The sequence below is a fragment of the Fundulus heteroclitus genome, chromosome 23 (assembly GCF_011125445.2).
Source record: "Fundulus heteroclitus isolate FHET01 chromosome 23, MU-UCD_Fhet_4.1, whole genome shotgun sequence".
Taxonomy (NCBI): Eukaryota; Metazoa; Chordata; class Actinopteri; order Cyprinodontiformes; family Fundulidae; genus Fundulus; species Fundulus heteroclitus.
This window is the reverse complement of record NC_046383.1, coordinates 7155403-7181204: the sequence shown is the minus strand read 5'-3', so window position 1 is coordinate 7181204 and position 25802 is coordinate 7155403. Positions and strand designations below refer to the sequence as shown.

General features: G+C 40.5%; 1 protein-coding gene across 2 annotated transcripts in view; it reads right to left on the bottom strand.

Moving 5' to 3' along the window:
• Positions 1-25802, bottom strand: part of kdrl (kinase insert domain receptor like) — a 64624-nt gene that overhangs the window by 27560 nt on the left and 11262 nt on the right. For both annotated transcript variants that reach the window (XM_012861799.3, XM_036127201.1), the window contains exons 3-16: positions 24458-24663; positions 19797-19924; positions 17915-18074; positions 17694-17830; positions 17447-17618; positions 17213-17339; positions 15464-15633; positions 14152-14308; positions 9522-9633; positions 4979-5087; positions 3672-3962; positions 2796-2942; positions 2460-2588; positions 188-294 (exon numbers count right to left, since the gene is read on the bottom strand). In XM_012861799.3, coding sequence (XP_012717253.3) covers positions 188-294; positions 2460-2588; positions 2796-2942; positions 3672-3962; positions 4979-5087; positions 9522-9633; positions 14152-14308; positions 15464-15633; positions 17213-17339; positions 17447-17618; positions 17694-17830; positions 17915-18074; positions 19797-19924; positions 24458-24663 — 2152 coding nt within the window. The remainder of the gene's footprint in view (positions 1-187; positions 295-2459; positions 2589-2795; positions 2943-3671; positions 3963-4978; positions 5088-9521; positions 9634-14151; positions 14309-15463; positions 15634-17212; positions 17340-17446; positions 17619-17693; positions 17831-17914; positions 18075-19796; positions 19925-24457; positions 24664-25802) is intronic.

Here is a 25802-nt window from a genome sequence, read left to right as displayed (position 1 = left end):
GTGATAAGGAAGCAAAAGGAAAGAAATGCTGAGATTTATTGTTTCCACATGAATCAGCTGAACATAAATATATACAAGTCCAGGCTAAATTCATCATTCAGTGTAACAGTATTTCACAACAGGCCTGTTGTGAAATACTGTTAGTCATGTGTACGGGACAAAAAAAAAAAAGTTGCTTAGATCTTACCTTCCTCAGCTTTCGGATGAAAAGGATGAGCATAATCCAGAGGAACATGGCAGCAGCTCCAGTAGACACCAAAATGATGACCTCAATGTTTGACTTGCTTTCATCTCCTGGAAAGACAAGAGCTTTCGTCAGCTGCGCGAACGCTTTGCCGTGAAACGGGCGCGCGCCTTTTTTGTTCCTGAACTCGTTTGCTGCCGCGGGTTTGTTGACAGATAATTTACAGGGAATTTACCATCCGAAACCAAACCGTCTGTTGCAAATTTACAAATAAAAATCACAGTTTTAGCCTGAAGTCATTGAGGCTTTTATGTCACGCCATTCCTTCCCTGTTTTGTTTACTTGTTAGCTCCCCCCAACATTTTTCCTAGATGTACAAAGAAAAAAAAGTTGAATTGCATTTTTGCCAGGGAAAAACACACCGCACTTCTTCCAGAAATCTTTCTTCCAAACATTGGAAGCAAGGACAACTATAAATCTTGGTAAAAGAAAAAGGCCTGAATGTCTCAATACTTACAATGCCTTGAAAAATTACTGTTTTCCACATTTTGTTCGCAGTACAATCACAAAATGTAATGTATTTAATTGGAATTTAATTTGAGAGATCAATACAAAGTAGCAAGTTATTGTAAAGACAATATTTTTTTCTCAGATTCTTCTTTGCAAAACAACTCAAGCTCAGTCAAATTGAATGAAGAGCATCCCTGAACAGCTTTTCCCAAGTATTAACACAGATTCCTGACAGGATTTAGGCCTGAACGTTGACTGGGTGATTCTAACACATGAAAATGCTTTGAGCTAATCGAATGGAGCTCTGGCTGTGTGTCTCAGAAAAGCTAAACCTCCGCCTTAGTCTCCAGTACTTGTGGAGTGTTTTTTTCTCAATCCACCTCCTCAACAACTCTAAGTAGATTCCCTGTCCCTGCAGAACAACAATATCCCCACACCATAATACTGCCTCTACCATGTCTCACTATGCGGAGGGTTTGCTCAGTGGTAGCGTGCAACGTTAGCTCCACGTGTTTTATTTTGAAAAACTTCAAACAGGGCTTCTTGTGGCTTTGTGGCAGAGAAAGCTTCTGTCTTTCAACAACGGCTTTCTTCTTTCTAAACATCCATAAATGCCAGATTTCTGGAGTAGGAGCGACCAGTACTTTTACTGTCAACAGATTGTCTCGCTTGAGCAATGAATTTCTGCAGCTCCTCCAGAGTTACCATCGGCCTATAGGGTGTTCTTCTCATTAAGCTCTCTGTTGGTTTTGGTTCTCTATAGGTTTAAAGTTGTGCCGTACTCTTTCCACTTTCAGGTGATGGATTAAATTTTGAAATTCGTTCAACTCTTGGGACATTGGTTTTTAACCTAACCCTGCTTTAATCTTCTCCACATAATTTAAATGATCTGCCAGTGGAATAAGATTTTTGCACATAAAATAGGAACTACTCATCTCCATCATCTTATTTCAAGCGCAATATATCTAATTATTCTATATTGGGGGTCATAAATCTTATTCAATTGGCAAATCATGTTATTTACCTGCTCAAATTAAGGGCAAATACACTAATTTCAAGAAAGTTTTACTTACTTTTATTTCCCTTTTCGCAGTGCATGTGGACCTTATTTATTTATTTATTTATTATAAGTGACTAATTAGGCAATTAGTTACATTTTGGGTTTAATAATGGGTAACAGAGCAAGGTGGACCTGCCACAGTTTTTTAAACTGATATGTATAAGTTTGCTTTAACCTCTCAATCATGCATTTAAGCTGGTCTATTACATACTGAAATACATTGATGCTAGCTGGTGACATGTGACAACATATTAAAAAGCTTAAGGCATGTGAGTTAAACAGACAGGCCTCCTGCAGTTATCTACTTAATAGGTTTCCATCTTGGTTCAGTTTGCGGCCATAAATCTTTTAAAAGTCATTAGTGAGCCTCTTAGCACTCGACAGAGGTTACGTCCTTTGGAGAAAGGCCCTCAGCCAAAACTATGATCATAAAAAACCATGAAAGAATTCACTTGGCATTCCTGGCAGCTGCCAGTTTTCCATCAGGGGCCGTTTTGCCTCACTAAAGTCAGGCCAAAGCTATTTGCAGTGATGAAAAGAAAACAGGAGGCCTGAACGGCCTCTTTGATACCCCTGGACATGGAAACAAGGGAGAAAAAAAAAAGGCTCAGGCCTTACTGCTTGGACTAATTAGTCTGTTTGATCTGATCTGTGGAGTTGGTGTGTTTTTTTTTTCTCCTCATACTGCAGAGAGAAAGGACTCACCGAACACAGTGATGACGGCGCTCGTTTTCACGAATCCCTCAACGTTTTGGGCCACGCACTCGTACCGGCCCTCATCGTCTTTCTTCACCCTTTCAATGGTCAGAGTCCCGTTTTCTCCCAGTGTGACCCCTGTGACACACAAACCTTGAGTTGATTGTGGTATTTTAAGATGAAAAGCATGGTCCTCAACACTTTGGATATGCAGATGAAATGCTTTCTGCAGATGTGGTTGCATCGCACTTCTGTCAGGGACGTTTGCATGTTTCACACCGGGATGCTAGATTTAAAACATTAAATAAAATATATCATGCCATGTGGTGTTAATATGAGGAATACCTGGGCTCTCTTGCAGTTCCACGCCGTCTTTGTACCAGCGGACCAGCGGCCGAGGAACCCCCGAAGCAAAACAAGGCAAGACCAGGATGCTGCTGCTGTTTACGTCCTGATTGGTCAGATTCTGACTGAGCCACGGCCGTTTTCTCTCTGAACCAAGATGAGCAGAAAATCTAAATAAGAGCTGCAGTTTTATTCAAAGCAAACTATTTAGAAAGCCAAAAAGTTGCGGCAAAAGCAGACGCAATTTATCAACTGTGTTGCATGCAGCCAAGTATGGAGGTCCAAAAGTGCCACAATTGTTGAAAAAATATTCAGTTATTGATTGCAGAAATGTGTCAATGATCAATTACAACTACAAAAATAACAAATTCATGTATAAAACATACTGTATACTTTAAATGAATGTGGATTTTATTTACAAAAAGCATTTTATACTGGCCATATACAACATGTCTTACTCATCAGAAGTAGGGGGCGGGGCTACCACTGCTTTTGACAATATGATTGGTCTGACGCTGACTTACTGTGCAGGTCAACCAATCAGATGTTAAAGTACATTTGATGAACTGTAGTAACAGTATACATTATTTCAAAGCACACTGTGGCACAGGAACCTTAAAAAAAACAGATAAACAAATGGGTTTAAACATTAAATTACCTCAAATATTATCTGTTTACCTAATTATGTATTTAATTATTGACACATTAAATATCTATGCAAGGATGTTTTCATTTAATTCCAGTTTAATTTAAACAACGAGATGTGTAAATTATAATTTAATCATTTATTTATCAATTATCTTGTGGCCCTTTTAGCATTCCATACACAGGTAGGCTAGAAATTCATTTGGGTTGCTGTTTCCTGTCTTGACTTACCCTCCACCACTAAGGCGGCCATCTTGACTTTGGACTGTCTTGGATTGTGCAGCTTGAATGCTTGGCAGTGGTAGCCTGCCGTGCTGTTTTGGGACACACCGTGCAGCTTGAGAGACACGGATATGGAGTAGCGGTTGATCTGCAGGTTGGATACGTTGGTGGAGATGGTTTCATTCCTGGCGTTCAGCCACCGTAGGCCTGTGTAGCGGTAACGGGTGGCCCTGCACGTCAGGTTGACGTTGTCTCCCTCTATGGCTGTTCGGGGCGTGATGGCAACTTCCTCTGGGTGATCTAAACAGAAGAAAACAGCGCATCATCATCATAAATCCTCCTCGGCTACATTTTTAATCATCAGCAGGGCATCTGTTTTACAGTAGAGGCACCCACATTATGGGCTAGCTGTGGTCTTTAAACACATAAACTGCTTGTCAGAAGTGAAGGAATGTCAAATTTGCAGTTGTTTCCTGTTTAATCCCTATTAATTAGAAGCACGTTGTCTGACAACGTTGCTGACGGAGCCTCGACGCTCCAACTGGAGCGAGGCTGACTATGTGACCCACGGGAACCAGACTGTGCTTGTTTATTCAAGCATTCTCTGTTCTGTAAGAGAAGACAGCTGTTATTACAATTGTCCTCTTCTTTTTTTTTCTTCCTGCAGCTTTGTATCACTCTCCATCTTCCTCACCTCTGGAGGAGAGCAGCGTTCCGCCCATGAATCGCTCTGGGGGAATGATCCTGAAGGTGCTTGACGTCCTCTCTTTTTTTTAAAAAAGCCTCCTTAAGGTGTTTGCATCTTTTCAGGAGAAGTGATTTGCACAGGTTTTACAAAAAAAAAAAAAAAAGGAAAAGTGTTTTTGCTTTATTCCAACACCTCATCCCTTCTGTTATTACATAACTGTCTCAATAGACAACCTTTTTGGGGAACATTTGGAAACACTCAGATGCACATAAACACACACGGGCTCAGAGTAAAAGAGGAATGACCTGCTGGCACCGGAGCAGGAATGCAGTTATTCATAGTTGTTTTTAAACGCGTGCCATTACAGCTCCCCATATGGCTCAAGACACGTTCGCCTCTCTTCCGCCTTCGAGCCGCTCAGCTACGGTGGAAGATGTTTTCAATTAATTCCCCCCTCTGGTCTCTTTATTGCACAACACAATCTGTGCATTCCTTTCCCACTCTTGCAGTTCATTAAAGCATCGCACTGCAGATCATTTGAAATAACCCAGCGCGATGCAATTAGGGGTGAAACTAATTTCAAATTTTTCTTGCTTTTTTTTTTTTTTTTTTTTTGCGCTTCACTTACCGTCAACGTAGAAAGGCAGAGTCATGTACGCGCTGCCGAGATTGTTCTGGGCCACGCAGAGGTAATGTCCTGACACTCGAGCCTTTCCAATCACCAGCGTACTCACAGTCTGGGGCAAATCATTTTGATTAATATCAATAATAAAACAGCTTATCACAATGATCAAGATCGTTCTCTTTTGTGTTTCAGTCGACATTGGCAAATACATATCTTGTAGCAAAGTAGCTACCAACTACAATATGTTTTATTATGATGTAAATGATACGTACTATACATTTTCTATAAATAAAAAAAATCAGAAAAATGTGACGTGGTAATGATTTAGCCCTCATTAATCTGATACCACAGAGAAAAATCCAGTGCAACCAGCTACCCTGAAAAATCCCCCATGAATTGCCATTAAAACCCCTTTATGTTCTTCAGGTCTTCTTAAAGCTGGAATTAGAAATAAAGTCTGTAAATTAAAACAAATTTTCATGCATTCTTTTGTCAGAGACATCATAAAATCAGTTTGTCCACTTCTCTACGCGTTTCAAGACTGCATGAGAGCCTTGATCTGTTTGTTAAACCAGGTTCACGTTGGGTGAATATACAGAAATAAAAATCCTTCATTCTGAAACAATTTTAACAGAATCTCTAGCCACACTGCAAAAATGGATCTAAGAATAAGTAAAATATTCTTAAAGTTAGTGTATTTGTCCTTAATTTGAGCAGGTAAATACGATTATCTGCTAATGGAATTAGTATTTCAACCCCTAAAATAAGATAATTAGACATCCTGCACTTGAAATAAGATGATGGAGATGAGTTGTTCCTATTTGAAGGGCAAAAATCTTATTCCATTGGCAAATCATCTTATTTGCCTGCTGAAATCCAGGACAAATAGGCTCATTTTAAGAACATTTTACTTATTTTTAGTTCCGTTTTTGCAGTGCATGAGCTTAAATCTGTGGTTGTTAGCTGTGACAGGATCACTAGCGCACCTGTGCGAAGCAAACAAACGACAAACATCAAGCTGTCTTCCTAGGAAAATGATGCAGTTTAACCATCGCTGGCTTTTCCTCAGCCACCAGCGCTTCCTCAGCTGTCTATTTTCTGTCCTTTTCAGATTCCGACTGTAACAAGGTGCAAACTAACACCTGAAACATGGAGTCCATTCATTATTGGGTTGTGATCTCTGAGTAGCAATCTTGGAGTCCAACAGTCAAACAGTGACAACAGAGTTACTATTAAGATCTAACCACATCAAACTTGCACTGTAGTTCAATTAAACCTCAGTGGAAATACAGCTGTTCTCTGTAGGACTCGGCGGTCTACTCTGATGCCCCCAAATAAAACACAGTGCAAACAACTGTCTGCAGAAGTTCATTGATTGGCAAGCAGAAGAAATGCCCTGAGTGCGGGTGTTTTTTTTTGCGCTGTACTTCACGTTCATCAGCACGCCGATGTTAATGAGCGGATACATCTGGAGTTTTAAAGCCCGCTGAGTCACCGTGCAAACCTGTGCTATAGGCCAAGAGCTGGGGTACAATGTCTGTTTCCTGGAAAGCAGCTCTAATGACATACTCAATTTACAACAAATACAACATTTAATGGCTTAGATAGACAAAATAATAACCAACGCTTGGATGAGGGCCAGGCGGCGGTGGGTTCTGCTTAACGTTTTTTTTTTTATTATTTGGGGACATCTGTTTTTTTTGGCAAGCGGCGAGCTACAATGAGGAGGATTGTCTGCTGTATTCTGGGTCATAACTTCCTGGACTGCCATTGTGTTGCGCCCTCAGACAAAATTAACCCATTTCAGCCCCGCCGTGCTCGCAAAAGCTCCCCTTTAAAAAAACGCTCAGGCAGCACAGAAAGATTGAGGTTGTATCGTGTTGTCCAATCCATGCTGATACGTCATCTGGGAAAACATGTCGGAGAGGCCTAATCGTATTATGTTACCCACCGTGATGCAACCTGAGATTGAAAACATTCACACTCCTGAAGAGGTGACCTGACCAGACGCACTGTGACCCTTATGCATGTGTTGCCCCCCCCCCCACCCCAAGCCAACGTTTTCCCTCATACTGTGAGCTGGGCGAGCGCCGCCTTTCCACTGGGTCTTGCGGAGGGCCGCTCGGAGGCCCGGCCCCGACTGTGTTCTTATTCACGGGCCGGCGGGATTTATGTGGGGTGACAGAGAGGAATTTGCTGCCAACAAATCCCTTTCCTTTTAAGACGCGGCTTGTTATCATTGACCCCCAGTCCTAGCCCTCATAAAACAGCAGCGGCTGGCCGCAAGGACGTGTAAATACGTTGTGTCGCCCCATTTATGTCAGGCACATATTAGAACTGGTGCACTGTGAAAATTGATGACTTTACAGTTTATTGTTGCGCAGGTAATCTGAAATGCATTTCCGACCCAGTGAAAGAGGAGGAATCGTAAGCAAATGCAAAACTCTACGAATTAAATGAAATTGTTTCTGGCTCCATTTTTAACCTAACATGCTGCAAAGAGTTTGTTTTGACCTAATCCTGCAGACAGACCAAGCTGAGGTTTGCAGAAACCTGCTTCTAATTATCTTTAGGGATAACAGTTTCAGTCGCCAGCTTCCTCAGGCATTGACGTCTGCAGCTTTGTATGACACAACGTTTTTAATTGTGGGTCTCACACCGTGGCTTTTGATGTTAAGCAATATATATCGAGACGATGTAGAGCGCGTTTAAAGTCGCACAAGTTTGTTGGTCTTTTTCGAAGGAGGCAAACATTCCAGTCATGTTTTTTTTGGGTTTCAGAAGGTCCCACATTTTTCTCTAGACTTTGGCTCTTTTATACAGATTTTCTGTCAAGTCTTTAAACCTAAGCAGGAGAATGCACTGTGCACACAGTGATGGAGCTGCCATATGATAATGTGGTGTAGGAAAAAACAGAGTTCCAAGCTAAACAGTAACAAAAAACAAAGAAAACTATCAATAGATCTAAAAACTGACACTTACGGAAGAGGATTAGGATTAAAATAAAATAAAAAAATAAAATTAAAAAAGGATTAAAATAAAATAAAAAATCTACTCAATTCTGACTTTTTTCTCAGAATTCTGAGAAAAAAGTCAGAATTGTAGCGATACAGAATTGAGAATTGAGAATTTTTTTTTTTTCAGTGGCCCTAATCCTCTTCCGTAGACACTAGATCTGAGAGATCCATAATTTACTTTTTAAGAACTTTTTTTAAATCTAAAAACTTGTTGGGGATCATGTTTTTGGCACTAATATCTGCATGACTGTGCTATCTTCTTTATTTTATAGGCTGAATAATCTGAAATTGTGTCTTTGTGACACAATCTATAAATTGTTTTACAAAGTTATTCCTTAAGTGAAGTAGCATCTCTAGTTCAACACGAGTCTAGGAAGTTGCTACTTTTTTTTTTTTTACTTTTAATGATACTGTTTAGAGGCAAAAAAAAGAAATAAAAAACAACACATCCTCTAAATTATGTAAATTATCTGTAAAAAACAAACAGATTTTCAGTTGAGAAGTTTTCTCCTCAATATATTTTTTAAGGATTGCAATAAAGTTTAGAAGCAGAATATAAAGCAAAGATTTGTGACTTTTGCACAACACTATACATACGATTAGCTGTTTCTATGGTGTGGTGAAGGGTTAACAAGCTTCGAGGCTTATAAATATGATCATACAGAATTTGATCAAATAATATCTGAGCATCTAAGTTTCTGGCAGTGATGCATATTTTAGTTGCAGCGCTTTCGTTTACAGGCTCTCTTCACACAAAAACACTGTTTCACTGTAGTAAAAATAAATGAACTTGCCAGTTTACTGATATCTTAAAAGTTAGGAACTGTTCTTCCCTAAACAAAAGCTTAAAAGAAAAGCCACCAGGGTCAGGTTTAGCCCTCTCTTGTGGCTGAGCTGAAGGTCAGGGAAGCAGGCTGCTGGCCTCAGGCGTTGCTTCTTAGAGATCAGATGCACGGATCTACACCTCTGTCTTTCGTGCACAACCAAGACGCGAAGAAATGAAAACGCACACATGTGTCAGGGTGTGATTTCTCACAAGCAGTAGGGCTGACTGTGTGCAGACCTCATTCGAGTCAGATGGATGCGTTTGTGTTTGAACTCAGCGAAAAGTCATTCAGATGTCAGTCAGATGTTAGGAGCAGCGCAAGTACTTTCTGTGCTGCATTTTTATGATCTTAAACATTTTTCTCTCTCAAACTGTCACTGGGTGGTGAACTTTTATGTTTTAAGGTGGCTGAGATTCCTCCAATACGCCTACATCAGTAAAGCAGCCAAGAATCTCATGTTTTTCAGAGTTTCTTGAACAAAATCATAACTTTTAACGTGCACAGGTGAATATAAAAGTTTTTTTTTTGTTTTTGTTTTTTGCAGACTGAGGGTGTTGAGGACATTTCAATTGTTTCTGGTCATAAAGAATTACAAAATTAACTAATTAATCATTGTTGCTGTTTTTTGTGCCATTTGTGAACAAAACACCATTTATTTAAAAGTACACAAGCTGTTTAAACTTAATAATTTGCAGGGCTCACCTTGTTTTTATCTTGAACCAGTTGAGTCTTGACATTTATGCTCTTGATCCAGTTGTGGGAATTATTTCCTCGGTCATCAGGCGTCACCACAAAGATTTCCTTCTGTAAGCAACTGCAAAGAATATTCTTTTTTTAAAACTCTTCATGTTGCATCTTCAGTTGTGCAAGGCTGTCCTGCAAAGATCACACTGATCAAATGTAAACTGGCAAATATCACATTTTCTATCAATATTTAATGTTTGAAACATTTATAAATCACAACCGTCGGCCTTTAATTTGTTTTTAAAACAGATAATTCGTTTTAAAAGGAAACAAAACCTTTGCAGTGTTGCATTTCTTATAATCTGCAGAACATGCAGTGCTGAAAGAACTGTTGCACATTTGACAAAACATTTTAAAAAAAACATTGATTCCTGGCCACTTGTTAGTAATATAGAAATATTAGAATAATAGATTCTCTATGCAGAAAACAAGTGCACTAAGACAGATAAAATGAGCGATGAGTAAACAGCCAGACCACAGAGGTGACCACAGTGGTTTTTGAAGGCATTAAGTGTAGATTTCACAGCTTTTATTTACTCTTTAGGTGTCCTTTGTCAGTACACAATGTCTGACATCCACAGATGCCTTTAAATCAAAAACTGCTCTTGCTTATCTTTTTCTGCAACTCCATGTCTGAGACAAAAGAAGAAATGTTGGACAGCGGCAATTTCACTTTCATTCAGGCTGCTACATGTGTAGGAGGAACATTAAAATGGTTATTTAGGACCAAACGTGTTGTGAGGAAGTTAACAGAAGACAGTTTGAATGGCATGACTGACGGCGTCCTCGGAATAATGTTTTGACCGCTGCATCAATGTAATTTGGCTTAACTCTCAGGAGTCAAAGACTGACTGCTTATGTGTAGAAAAGTGAGACTTCCACAACCACTGCATCACTCAGCAATACGAAATAGACGAGTAGTGACACAGATGAAATATGTTGGAGCAGAAATTATGTCTATCTGAATTCTGACAGGATTTTTTTTGTTTCAAATTGCAAGCTTTTGTGGTCAGTTGCCTTTGTGTTGCATTACAGGAAGAGAGGGCTCTCCCCAGAGGGCTTTTACATTCATCCATAGAGTGCCGGTTGGTTGGGTTTCCCAGCTACTGCACTCTGATAACCGTTCTTCTGACTTCTTGCTCCTTGAAAGGAAAAAAAAGCTACATTTAAACTTTCATTTTCTGAACTCTATTTAGGCCGGATGCTTTGATATCACCCCCCTTTTTGGTGTGGGGTAGAAATTCCATTTGCCGTTCTAAATCTGACATTATCACTTCTAGGTAGATTCCGGTTGCATTCTCTGCTGCTTAATTAATTCCCACATCTTGGAAATGAGCCTACCAAACATTAGCTAAAAGCGTGAACGCTGCTGAAATAAAAAAAAATAAAAAAAAGTTGCCCATTTAGCCGACTGAGGCTACTCATCCCTTCAGAAATCAATCTGGGCCAAATCCCGGTGTCGACTGGGTCAGAGAATTTGATTTGAGCTCTTCGCCCCTAAAAACGCCTCCATTGCCCGTGGTGGCGAACAATCAATCCTGATGCGCCGAGAGGGAGAGGAGGAAACAGCAGTAGCGACAGGAAGGGCTGCTCGCCACCTCGTACAGGAATCCCCCCCCCCCCCCCCCCCCCCCCCCCCCTTACACACATACACTCTGGCCAGAGGAGATAAGGACAATCCTAAAACCTTGACTGCCAGCTGGGGACAGCTGATAACTCCTCAACCTGGTGATAAAGATATCCCCATGTTTGCCCCCCCCCCCCCCTCGTCACCTCTAAACCCGTTACTCCTCTGCAAAAGATTAAGATGAGATAGGAGCTTGAAGGGGCGCAGGTTTGGATTTACAGTGACGTGTTCTGTGCTGGGCTGCGGCTGTCGAAAACAAACGTTTTTTGCACAATTGGCCTCCCACCAGGCTGCAGTTGTTCCTCGGTCTCATTAGCTGGTCACCACAGTGCAGCCACTGTTACTGATGCCAGCCTCGATTATGCTTAGGCCTGCGCACAGACTTTGTTTAACCTCTGCTTTGATTTTTAAGAAACCCATAAAGCGAACGTTGTTCTTGGAGAGCGAGCGGGAAAAATTTAAAAATCAAAGATGTGGAAAAACTTGCAGATTAAAAGCGTTTAGCATGAAACATAATTTAGTCTTCTTCGGCCCACTTTGTTGTTTTTTGTGTCTGAGGCTGATATGCTAAATGTAATGGCCCATTGTTTTCCTGATTGGAGCACTCGAAGGTCTGCTGAGACCCCTGACAGGCCAGGACCTCAGTGAATGTCCTAATATTTATGCTTTTAGGCGGGTTCACTTCCAGGCCGGCATTTGTGCCGAGTCACTCAGTGGTTTTTGGCTTTGCAGTACAGTAGCTCGGGGAATCTGAGATTTAATATATTTCCCCCATGTTTCTCATTCAGCCCACGGAGCTACTGACCAGAAATGAGAGGGCAGTTCTGGAATGCTCCGTTGTTTCGATTTATGTGTCGTATTTTGGGACGCGCTCAGCTGAATCCGAGAAGATCTGTTGCAATGTGGGATCCCCGGGTCGGACTGGTGACTCAGTTTCTCACGATCAGCATTTTCTAAAGCGTGCTTTAGCTTTTAAGTGACTGAATCTGATCCACCGATGGTTATAATTAGTTAATTTTGACATTTACTGTTCAAATTAAAGATAAAATCACCATAAGACGTACTGGGCAGCAAATTGGCCTGACCTGGCCCCTGTAGATAAATCTATGGATTGTTGTCAAGAGGAAGATGTGACACAACAGACCCAGCAATGAAAGATTTCCATTATTAAAGCAAACTGGGCTTCCTGAAGACCCCAGATCGTCTCCATGCAATGCTGCATTGATGCAGTAATCCATGCATTCATGAGGCTGAATCAAGTATTAAGAGCATAAAAATGATCAAACGTTTTAGAAGCCGGACATTTAGGTTTAAAATATTCCTTTCATTGATCTAGTGTTGTATTCAACATTTCCAAGAGACTGATTTCTGGGGTTTTTAATTGTTGGGAGAAATAAAAGCTTGAGATTTTTCACTCTGTGTAATGCATGTGTATAAAACAATGAGTTTTATTTTAGTGAAATTAATGTATGTGTAAAACATATAACTGTAAAGTAAAAACACTGTGAAGATAAAGCAGATCCTTGAGCCTCTTGGCTATTTTGCTAAATCTGTAGAAAATCTTGGAATAATCTTTCATTCAGGCTTTACGCTTGAAAAGCGTGTCGAATCTCTGGTTCGTTGCCGTTTCTACTATTTGCAAAACATTCCCTGTTGTCTCTCGTCCTGAGATGGAAATTTGAATTCTTGCTTTTGTTTCGTCTCTCCTGGATGATGTCTGTGTAAAACGCTGCGGCTAGACTCCTGACTAGATCTTCAACATTTTGTCATGTCTCTCCACTGCTAAAGCGACGTCATTGGCTCCCAGTTCATCATCTAGTTTTGAATTGGAGAGCTCTGCATGGACAGACATTAATATATATATATATATATATATATATATATATATATATATATATATATATATATATATATATATATATATATATATACCAGTGTCTGTTCATGCAGAGCTCTAAGGATGTAGTAGTTCAGAGCAGAGGTGGGTAGAGTAGCACTACTTCAGCCAAAGTAAAAAGTACTCAACCAAGAGATTACTTAAGTAAGAGTTAAAAAGCATTTGGTAAGAATGCTACTAAAGTAATGCGTAAATATTTATACCAACCACTGATTTAATATATAAAAATTAAGTAATTTGTCAGGCAAAAATATTAAATAATTGTATAAATTCTAACCCTAATTCAGGCAGAAGAAACACTAGTAAGTTAGGAAAGTGCAAAGTACTTCCAATGACGATATCTACTGTTCCCTGTGGTTACTTGATAAAACAACAAAGCTTGTGTAAAAACAAGAAGTCTCACCTTTGGATAAACGGCAGATGTGTCTCTCTGGTGCATTTTTGGTTGAAACAAGTTTGTTTTTTGTTCAGTGCATAGAGTAGCCAAAAAGTTTACTCAAGTAAGAGTAGCGATACTTCTTCATGATATTTACTCAAGTAAAAGTAAGAAGTATATTTCAGTAAAACTACTCCTAGCAGTAAATTTTGTTCAAAAAGTTACTCAAGTAAATGTAACTAGTTACTACCCACCTGTGGTTCAGAGATGCTGCATCTTTGAACTATTACATCCTTACACCCCCATTAGGGCCCGCAGGTCCTGTGATCAAGACCAACTTTCTCTTCTGTGGCTCCATGACTCCGGAGCGCCCTTCCTCAGTCTCTTCTTCCTCTATCTTTTAAAATCTGCGTTTATTTCATTATGTCTTGTTTGCTATTTACCTTTTGTTTTTGCAGCACTTTGTAATTATTTTCTTTAAGGGATACCATATAAGCTTAACCTACTTGCTGAGCGGCAAGAACACACAAGACCTTTCTTTTTCTTTTTTTAAATTCAGTTCTTTTGTAGCTGAATATAATGACCTCTAAGCTTCCGGTCAAGGTGTTTGTCTGTATATTTTAGATGAGTAGGAAACTCCCCAAATGTGAAGGAGTTCAAGTTCAACTATTTGGAGATGGCGACTCACTGTTCGGGCGTCGGGTTAGCGTGACACGGTAGCCACTGCCAGGTGATCTCAGGTAGGGGTTCTCCGAAGGCGGTGCAGGTCAGCTGATGCTGCCTTCCAGACAAATAGGGCTGCACGTCCTGGTTGGAGAGCTCCGCCTCAGATATGCTCGGCTTAACTGCGATGGAAAGAGAGAGAGAGAAACAGCTTGGATTAGCCATCTTTAGCGTGTCTGCTGCGGTATTCCATAATGTCTTTTTAATGAGAGACGACAGTCGTGATGGATGGCTGTGAGAAAAGCGCCATTGACTCCAATTGTCCTTTAGACACTTCGCAGAAGAAGAATGGCAGGATGGCTGGCGATCCAGGGGATCCGGAGGTCAGAGAGCGACCCCTTTTGCGCCCCGTGCTCCGGTCATTGATTCATCCGTGTAATGAGCAACAGACCGAGATACTCGTGCCAACTCAGGAGGTCGTCAAGATCACTCCGCAATTCCCAGATATTCACAGGGCTGCTCTGAAAACTGGGAACATCCAGCCATCGAGCGCCCATCTTCTTACAGAGCTCACTCATAAAATCAAACATCAGAACCCATAAAGTCTCAAACGGTTCTCTAATTGTTGCCAGAAATATTTCTTTGCTTTTGTTTATTTCTGTCTGTGCTCTTAATTGTTTTTTTTTGTTTTTTTTGTCCTTCCGATAACTAAAAGTTGCCTGAAACCTTGCAGTCAAGGGTCATAAATAAAGTTTACGCATGCCAGAAGGGGTCCGATTTTTCCCCCCGCTTTTTGGCACGCCGTCGGGATTTCTCAGAAAACTTTGAAGAATTTGATGCAAAAGGTTGTGCCCCATCCTTTCCCCCCCCCCCCCCCTCCCCATGGCAAGGTACACCGCTCTGTTCTCGATAGAAAGGCAGACTGCTCTTAACGGGCCGAAAATATTTACGGCCTCAAGTGTTAACGGCCATCAGCGTCGCTCATTAAGTCGTCGTAGCAGTGAATGTTCGCGTGTTCGGAGCAGGTTTTGGACGTCGTCGTGTGGAACATTCTGTTTATGTGAGCAGCCCTGTGTATGCACGTGTGAGGCTGTGGAGCTGCTGGAGTCCTGTAAGCACAATAGATCCCGCGCCTTTTTTTTTTTTTTTACACGCCGCCCCCAAGCCCCTTCAAAAGAGCCTCAATAATCAACAACAGCTGCCCGCGCTACGTCAATCCAGCCCTGGAAACAACAAGCCCCCCAAAATTCCTCTCATACTGGAGCTGCTACCTGCCAGCTGAGCGGCTCAGCCTCAGAGAGCAGCCAGGAGCGGGGCGGATGTGAACGATGGCCTACCTTCAACCATCAGAGTGTAGCTCAGGTTCCTGTACAGGCCCTTCAGCGTGTAGCCCACGCTTATGGTGAAAATCCCGTTGTGCTTTCGCTGCAGCTCCAGGATGGACAAGCTATAGTTGGACATCCTGTAGCATGTAGAGTTTTTCAAAATGGCCACGCCATCTTTATACCTGAGTTTTGGGGGAGCAGAAAGTTTTGATCATGATGACGCAAAGAACATGAGAAATTATCTGCTTATGTCACGATCTGAAGCATATTAATGAGACACACTTGCATAAAAACCCTAGCACAAGTTCTAATACATTCATAAAATCTAAATGACTTATTAGACTGAACATATGAGTTTCTTCATAAAACACGCTCTACTGATAAAATCTGTTAAACTGAACATTGTTTCCTATATTTTTTCTGCCATTTTAACCCCAGTTTTTTTTTTTTTTCATATCGCATGAATATTATTTCTATTTTTGCAGCAAAGCAGTTTTGATGTTGTTTTAATTTTTGCATGGATGTTAGTATCTAGGACTCTCTGGAGAAAATACCGGAATTGTCCTGGATTACCCTCGATGTCTTTAGAATAAAAGACAATGTATATCAAAGACATAATTTTAATAACAAATCTAACATTAAATATCTAAGTACAGAGCTTTTTTTTTGGCTAAAACACACCTCAACATTAAGCAAGTCCGTGTTTGTGCTACCAGAATCAGACTAAAGATGAATGCCTCAGCAAAAAGTTTGATGATTTTAATATTTACCGCCATGATGTTTGATATTCCAAGAACATATTGTGTTCAAAAAGATCATTTTGAATAAAGCATACTAGCTTTCAATTAAGAGAATTTATATCTCAGTGGTGATAACCTGGTTTAGGAATGGGAAAAATAAAGGTGAGAATATTAATAATAAAAGATTGTGTCATTATTTTCTGGGACAATAAGTTTTAAGCTTGTGTTAAAATTGCAGGAATTAATTAGGGATCACCAACAAGGGTTTTAAACTAACGAATTGTAATATTTGGCAATCTACAGTATAAATACTGAAGGTTGAATTAACAGTGGCTATAAATTATACTCAATTATACCAAAAAAATGATATTTTAACAATGTTAACAAAGAAGAAGCTAAACCTGCTACTTCTTTTTTGAGCCTACGGAAATAAAATAAAAAATTAAGAATATAACTTTCAGATTTCAGAAAGACGGCGTGTCAGGTAGAACAGGTACATAACAGGAACAGGTAGAAGATACACGATCTTATGAGATTTAATGAGCTATGCCGACACAAAGTTGTGAAAATTATGAAATGGAAGGAAACAATAAGGTTGTTTGATTTTTCTTATGAATGAAAATCTGAAAAATGTGGCATGTTAACCTGTTTTTGCTATAGTTACAGCTGGAAGCGTTTTAGGGTATCCTTCTAACCACTTTGCACATCTAGATATTCAAGTTTTTGCTCATTCTTCTTTGCAAAACAGCTCAATCAGACTGGATGAATAGTTTCAACAGAGGTTTGGCCAGATATTCTCAGTTTGATTTAACTGTCCAAGTGGAAAACGAGCCTCCGCCCTGTCCGTAGCTGCATCCCTCTAAAACTAACCACCTTGCCTGTCCCTGCAGACAAAAAGTCCTACAGCATGACGCTGCTTCCACCATGTTTCGCCACAGCAATGTTGAGTTCAGGGTGATGAACCGTGTTGGCTTTCAGATAAATAGGCCGAATTTTGTGCTCGTCTGACCAGAGGACCTACCATGAAATCGCGTCTGGTGGTGGTAACGCGCTGACTTTGGGGTTCAACACAAGCTTTCTTGTATTTTCGCGGACAACCACCACGCCTTTATGGTCTTGCTTATAAGAAAGGTTGAGGAATGGATGCTCTGCAACAGAAGACAAATGATAAAGAAAATGGAAACCTGCTCCAAAAAAAGGAATAGTATTAACATTATGCTTATAGAGGAGGCTCCCCATGTTATATTATGCTCACCGTAGACAGTCACTTTTACAGAGGCGTTCCTGTGTATCGTGGGCTCAATCATAGCTTTGCAGCGATACACTCCTTTGTCCTCCATGGTTATGTTAGGTAAGACCAAAGATTTGCTCATCACATAAACCCCACCACGTGTCAGAACAGGTTTGGTTGTGTGGTGTCGATTTTCCTGCGAAAAAAAAAAGATTAAAATTATGCATCGCCGCTGCAAAAGTCACGTTTGACAAAACCAAGTCTCGCTTACATATCGCTTGGGAAAATCCCAGGTGAAGTTTATTCTTCCGTTAGGCAAGGTCTCCCCGCTGCAGTTCAGGACGAGCGTGTCGCCGACCAACACTTTGACGTTTTCCGGCGTGATTTTGACATTCTCTAGTTTCTCAGCTGGAGAACGGAGGTAATTCCACGTGTGAATTTTCAAGAGCACTTTGTCTTTCTCCAAAACTTTACAGTCAATTTTGAACTTACGGGGCCTATGAGGGATGTAGCTGGACAGGAACTCACGGCCGTTGACAACGGTGCGACAGGTGAGCCACGAGTACATCATAGAGGGACCGTATGGAATCGTGAACCCCACCTTCGGATCCCACACCTTCTCTTTATCAGTGTTTTTTGAAAGCTTTGGCTGCTACAGTGACAAAAAAAACAAACAAAGTCATTTGTTTCTTAAACACCATTTGAATGTCCGTTAAAATGTCAGTGACTAAAAATAAAAGCTTTCAACTTCGTTTAATACGTGACTTCTGCTTCACTAGGATCGCCTGGGGACCGACATCAGCCAGGGTGTCTTATTGTTTTTTTTCACCGTCCGTACTGACTGTGAACTCTGCAACCATTTAGGCAAGTGGAGCACAAAATAACCCTACAGAGTCTAAAAAAGGATGTACGTGCCTTCTCCTGTTTGTTCCCACGTCAGGAGACAAGAGGAAAAGGATAAGAAGGAAGTGAGGAGGGCAGGAAGGAAGGAAAGAAGAGTGCAATAGATTTACTACAAACAGGAGGCTTGTGCAGTCTGTGCCATCAGATTCTGATATGATAAACCTCAGATGAAATAATGAATGGATATCATCTCATGTGCCCCCCTGCTTAGGTGAGATGTGCGGCTAAATTTAGTCCGAGGTTCTATTCCTGAAAGGAGAGCTCCTGGAGCACCTTCCTGCCCAAACAGGAAGCAGACAACATGACTCTGTTTACCGTAGCTGGGCCTCCCTTGTACAAATCACTGTCCTTTCGTAACCAACTTACCACACAGAGGGTGTGGGAACCAGTGAGGAAGCCTTCACTCTACACAGATGAGCAATAAGGGTTCCCCGCTGATACATTAATAATAGCCTTGTTTTCTCAGATGATTCGCTGCGGGATTTTTTCGCAGAGTTTACGTCCGACAAGGTCTGAGGGACGTTGCATATGTGTGCTAACAGAGGAGTTAAACCAGGGGTGTCAAACTCATTTTGGTTTAGGGGCCGCATACAGCTTAATCTGATCTCAAGAGGGCCACACGAGTAAACTCATTGCAAGATTAAATAGAACTAATAAATGTGGACTTTTTGTTGATTTTTATATTAAATGAATTTCACTTTTACACAATATATTATGAATAACCTCAACGTTTTTAAGAAAAGTATGTGCAATTTCAACAATACTTTTACTCAGTTAAACATTTACTTTTGCATTATGAATAATAACTGATCACAGTGATTGTACAATGTTGAAAAACATTTTTTTACATTTTTTGGAACTTAAAAACACTGTCCTGCATGACAAAATACATCGAACAGATATAAATTAAGAAATGATTTAAAATAAGTTTTCCACATCTAAAGCTCAGTGCTACCATCTGCTAATTAAAACACAGCGCCCCTCGTGGACAATATAGGAACTGCAGGTTTTCAATTAAACGAAGTACATGTTTTTTTTATCATTCTCTTCCTTTTATCTCCTTTCTTTCACCTTTTCTTTTTTTCTTCTTGTTCTTCCTTTCCTCTCCTACTTTCCCATTGTAGTGTCCATATCATTTGAGATATTCCCCGCATGAATCATAATAAAACTATTCACATTCATAAATCAAGCGGAGAACTATGGCAAAAGCAGTACTGCTCCACTGGTGAAAATGAAATCTGATGAGCTCTTTTTGGCATTAAGACAACAATTATTATTGCCACATTGCCAGACAGGACACTGAAAAAAAAATTGAATAATGATAATGCATTTAGCCACCGGGCTGCCACCGGGCTGTACCGGGCCTGCGGGCCGGAACTGGCCCGCAGGCCGTATGTTTGCCACCCCTGAGTTAAACTATTTAACCCCACAAGAGAAAGGCATGTGCAGGCTTTATGAGGTGGAGCCTTACCTCTATCAGTTCCACAACAACGTCTGGTGAGGTAGTCCTGCATGGCACCAAGAGGCTGGTCTCGTGTCGGTAGATGCTCAGAATCATTGGATTAAGGGGATGGGGCTCAACAAAAGGCTGCTCGGGGTCTAAGAGAGGACATAAAGTCACTAGTGTTAGCATCGTATGCAGAAAACATTTAGCAGAAACTCCCCTGCCAGACTATGTTGCTGGGAGCAAGGTTCCTGCACAATTTTCATGTAAAAACTCCATTCTTCTCCAGACTCAACCCTCCAGAGGTCTCAGCCCTGTATGTCTATTGCAAAGCATTAAAAGTGGGTCAGCCTTCGTCACCTTTGCTACACGTCTTCCACCTCTCTCTCTCGGCTCTCTTTCTGTCAGCCTACTTTCATTAAAGGCCAATAGTGCCACAATAAGCAAATAAGTAAATAAATAAAAAAGAGACCTTGCAAATACTAACATAAAATTTTAGACTTGTCCAGCCGGCGTCGTCACCCCTCCATATTGCACCTAATCTTGATGGGTCCCAAGAGGAGGGGCTTTCTGTTGCTTTTTTTGGTGTCTCAGCACCCAGATCCAAGGCTCGACCACCATGCACCCACCACCACTCTGCAAATTTGGTAATCTTTCCAGTCATAAAAACCATGGACAGCCATGGGGTGAAAAAGGAGCGCCACTCATCGCTCTTAACAGGATGATTGCAGTTGCAAAGCTACCATGGACGTCTTTTTTAAGCAGCTTACTGCTGGCTACCTGAGCAAATAGCCCAACTAATTTACCAGCTGACAGCAGCTCGTTGGACTTGTACAAGTAGTTGGACGTGGTCTGGACAGCTAGAAGAGGCAAAATAAATGCTAAATAAACTAAATGAATACTAAGTTAATAAATCGCTAAGCTGAAAAATTGATAGAAAAACCGCAAAAACTCACTATTCAGACTCCAACTCACTACGGAGACACAAGACGGAGCTGCTTTTATACTCCACAGAGGCAGAGCTCAAATTTTCTCAGTTTTCTCAAATGACGTCACAAAATATTTTTAATCAATAGCAGTATTGGTTCAAAATTCCATGTAAAACCACCATTTCACCTTAGGAGGGCGCCACACTGACGGCTTTAGACACAAAAGCAAGATTTAAACAAACATCCAGTAGATTGCCAAAATAATCACCTGGATATGTAGACAGCACTATAAGACAACAATGTTAATAGTTTTTTAGCAACAAAAAAAAGTTGATTTGGGGGTGAGTTATCCTTTAAATGTTTGTATAAAGTGTATGTCACACAATCAGAATTATAAATATACGTTACAGGTAGCTTGAAAACACCTGTCATAATCCATATGTTATTGTATTATTTTTCCCTGAGCATTGGAAATAAATGTTGTTTTTCTGTTTTATATATATATATAAAAAAAAAAAAGCTAACTTCATGCATTTTTGTTTTAAGTGTACCAACCCATGCCTCCTACGGGCTGCGCTGCCATAATTCACACGGTGTCAGTTGGGATTGTCTCCAACTTCCCATGACGCTCCGAGGATTGGGAAGTCAAGGCATTCAACGCACAGATCAACCGATTCATTAATTCTGCCCAAATAACGCCACGAAAGCCCAGGAGGAGCTTTTAGCTTAGCGCCTCCTGTGCAGCCACGCATCAAACTACAACTGTGGGAACCCAAATAGTCTGCGAATCGGTGTGAGGTCAAGCATTATTGGCGCGATGAAGGGACTTTTATCTGAGAAGTGAGCGTGGATCAGAATCTAATAAACAACCGAGGGCCTTTGAAAAGCGATTGCTAGACTAAACACAGGACCGGCAGGCGAGGCAGAGTGGAAACCACATTCCCAGAGCAACAGGAGAGGAAATGAAGCTGTATTCAAAAGCTAACCTCTTCTTGGAGCAAAATCTAAGAACTTCATATTTACATGAACTTCTTTAGAGTTTCATCTCCTTCTCCGTTTGAAGAGTACAGGAACTGCAGCCGGTGCAATGCAATGCTTTAGGGAAGACTTCGGAAAACAGTAGCTGGAGCAGGAAATCAGTCAATGACCAGAGCTTCCTGTGCAATCAGGCTCACCCTTTAACCTCCAGGAGAAACCACAGCAGAGACTATTCGCCGTCTCTCTGTTTCTCTGAGGAAACCAGTGGATGCCAGTGGAATAAGTCATGAAGGAACCTGCAGATTACCAGTTGCTGAGTGACAAGAAAGCTCAACTGTGTAAAGCACCGTTACCATTTCTGAGCAGAATATCAGCAGATCCTTTAAGCTAGTCAGGTACTTCTGGTGTAAATTAACATTTAGCCTATACTGTACCAAAAAATGCCAATAAAAGTAACATAGTGGCTCTGAAAAGGCTTTTTACTGTTGTTTAAATCTTAGGTAATGTTTTATTAGAAATTTTATTAGAAGTTTGAAATGACTGTCGTCATTTCAGCTTTTAACTTTTTGCTCTCTCTCTTTTTCTTCATAGTAGGCACACCTGGTCTGACGTTCTGTTAACTGTAACATCATCCAGGGAAGACATTACCCGCTACTACTATCTAATGTAGAACAGATTACTGGATCAATGTGTGCTTCTGTGCTTTTTTCTCTGTCTTGTTGTGTCTCTGCTCTGTCTTCTGTAACCCCCAGTCAGTCGAGACAGATGACCGTTCATACTGAGCCCGGTTCTGCTGGAGGTTTTTCTTCCCGCTAATGGGTGGTTTTTCTTTCCACTGTCGCTTCATGCTTGCTCAGTGTGAGGGATTGCTGCAAAGCCATGGAAAATGCAGACGACTCTTCCTGTAGCTCTACGCGTCTTCAGGAGTGAATGCTGCTTGTCGGGACTTTAAAGCAATTAACTGGTTCCCTTATATCAAAATTTTTGACCAATCTGTATAATCTGACTGATTTTGACTTTGTAAAGTGCCTCGAGATGACATGTTTCATGAATTGGCGCTATATAAATAAAATTTAATTCAATTGAATTAGTATATATAGGGTCAATCTTATTCTTTTTGGCAAATCTATGTTATGGTCTGGCATTTTCTGGAAACCTAAAACAAGTTTTTTTTTCTTATTCACACCTCCTATAATATAAATACAGAGGAAAACACAAAAGTTATAGATGAAAAGCCTTTGCCTTACTTCAGATGTGGCATTTTCCTTAATGTTCAAGGAGGTCCCTGTTTTTTTATCCAATCAAGGCAGCTTGTCTGGCTCTGCAATGCTTTCTTCTTGAATCATTTTTCATAAAAACCAGGTGTGCAGCTTTGACTGATGCTCCGGCCTCGGCTCTGAAGCTTTGCAGCTCATTTAGGATAACATTTGACCTTATGGTTATCTCTCAGGTTGATGCCTCTCTCTGGCTTCTCTGAGAGTCTTGGTGGTCCCTTATTTCTTGACAGGAGGCACTTTGGTTTTCCCATTTGTTAAAAATATAGATTTAGGAGAGGTTTAGGGTAGATCTATGGTTTGTACTTTTGTAATTTCATTTTAAAAACATTTTTACTATGTATTTCTCTACTTTATAAAAAAAAATTTTATTCAATATATGGATGGGATCATCCGTCCATCTACTGTCCATACCTGCGCACCCGTAACGGGTCGCAATTTGGCAATTGGAGACATCAATTAACCTAGACGTCATGTTTGAGGACTGTGGGAGGAAGCTGGAGTACCCAGAGAGAGCATAAGCACGCACAAGGAGAACGTGCCAGCTTAATGCAGAAAGACCCCAGGCTGGGGTTTGAACCCAAAACCTTCTTGGTGCAAGCCACATTTTAGATAAATATTTTTTTTTTTTTAGATTTAATTTAATTTGTCTAACCCTCATGCTTCTCTGGATATTTTTTTGCATTGTTAAATTTTATCCTTGCTTTGGCTGTGTTGATGCAAATGGCATAAAAGAAGACCTGGTTGTGTATTTATGAGCGAATATTATTTTTACATGTTTTTCCAAGTGAATTATATCCCTTCAATATCTTTTGTGCATTGATTTCTATTGACAATAAAAAAAAATTATTACGCCAACTGTTCTTTTATTATTTCAATCTCTGGTGTTGAAATCCCTTCAAAGTTTAATATGTTCCCCTCCAGTTGAAGAAATTTTTCCCATGTACTATAAATAAATTCTACCCAGTTATACATACAGGGATGAAAAGAAATATATTTTTAGTTACTTTTCACACCTTTGAACAGAAATAAAACCTGGTAAAAATAAAATAAAAAATCAGCATTGCCACGAGTTTTTAAAAAATCTGATTCGCGTCTATGGGATGGAAAACTTAAAAAAAAAATTCTAATTTAACAAAAAAAAAAAATTGCTATAAAAAAGCCTTTGAGGGGTTGAATAGTGAGGTAAAAATTGTAAATATATGTAAATAGTCTATATTTGCATTCAAAAAATATCCCAAGAAAAACATGTTGATGCATATTTACGAAGGAATCATTAAAATTGCTTTTGTGTCTGAAGGAAACAGGTGTGGCACACAATGAAGACCTCCATGGGAAGACAGGCTCATAAAAGCCTCAGGCATTGAATACAAAGACTATAAATGTACATACATGCATTTGTTACTCATTTTGCTTTAATTCAGCAGTTAAACTCTTACAATGCAGCGATAGATTCGAGAAGATCAGGGTGACTTTCCTTACATCAGAAATGTTTCCTCCGTCTCACCTTTGACATAGACGTAAACTGAGGTGACGTGGTCTGAGCCCCCGCTGGAGTATTTGCAGGAGTACGTCCCCGTGTCGTTCGCCCCTAAGTGTGTGACTGTCAGTTTACTGCAGTGGGAATGATTTTTGGGGAAACACTTCTCCGTCTTAACCCCCTCCGAGGGGATCGATCGATTCGCAAGCATCCATTCCAGGCGTCTTTGACCTCTGCAGAAAGAGAGAGAGAGAGAGAGAGAGAGAGAGAGAGAGAGAGAGAGAGAGAGAGAGAGAGACAGCGTTAGGCAAGCTTGAAATGATAATATTATCAACTCTGTGCTCAAAACACTGCATATTTCAGAGCTATTTTTAGTTAAAGTGTCACAGCTGGCAAACGGCCCCGCAATCTTTTCGGCTCAGGACGACAGCGGCTGCTTCCCCCCCCCCCAACCCCTTGGGGAATTTCTGCCCTGATGTTCATCCTGAGTTTATTTGGAGTTAATCTCGAGTCAACCGATACCTTGAACTTTCACATGGGAACATGTTTCTCTTGAAAGATGTGCTCGGCTAACACATTCTTTCCACGCAGAACCCATTTTAAAACTCTCATTAAAGGGATCCCAGAGGAACATCAAACATGTCTAGCATACCATCGCCTTCGCCTGCAGAAATTTTGGGTCAACCAGCATCTAGTTCTCAGCCAGTGACAGAAAGCAACGCGGCCCTATATGCCCCCCGAGCGCCTCGCCGTGTCGCCTTGTAGGGAAGCATTACATTAGATAGGCACCAGTTTGTGTGCATTCTTTGGAGGCCTGTGAAATGATGCAATCCTCCAAAAACTTCATAAATGCAAAAGCAGCACACTTGAGTCCCACCAGTACTTAAGGAAATAGCAAGAGACGGATAAATTTGGACCACCATCACTGGTTCCTGTCAAATACTGTCCCTGCTTCGTTCTGGTTCATTTTTCCTCTGATCTGAAACCTAGTACAAGAAAAAAAAAGGAAGGAAATGATATAATGAGCTCTTTTTTGGGTGCTATTTATGAATCAAACACGATTTTACATGATAATTGATACATTAGCCATGTATGGTCATGCATTTGTTGTATTTTCCCAACAGATAGATTTGTCTGGACTAAATCCACTTAAAGAACAACGGATATCCTGGTGCACAGAAGTTCCTAAAGTATTCCAATTGATACATATATTTTCAATGTTATTTTTTGCATTTTATGTCCTGCAACCATTGAAGAATACAGACTTTGTCCTCCACGAACACCCTGCCCTTTAGAAGTCCATCTTGGACTTAGAACCAGATGGCCAAAGACACATTTAGGACTCGACATGAAGGGGTTTTTGAGAAAAAAG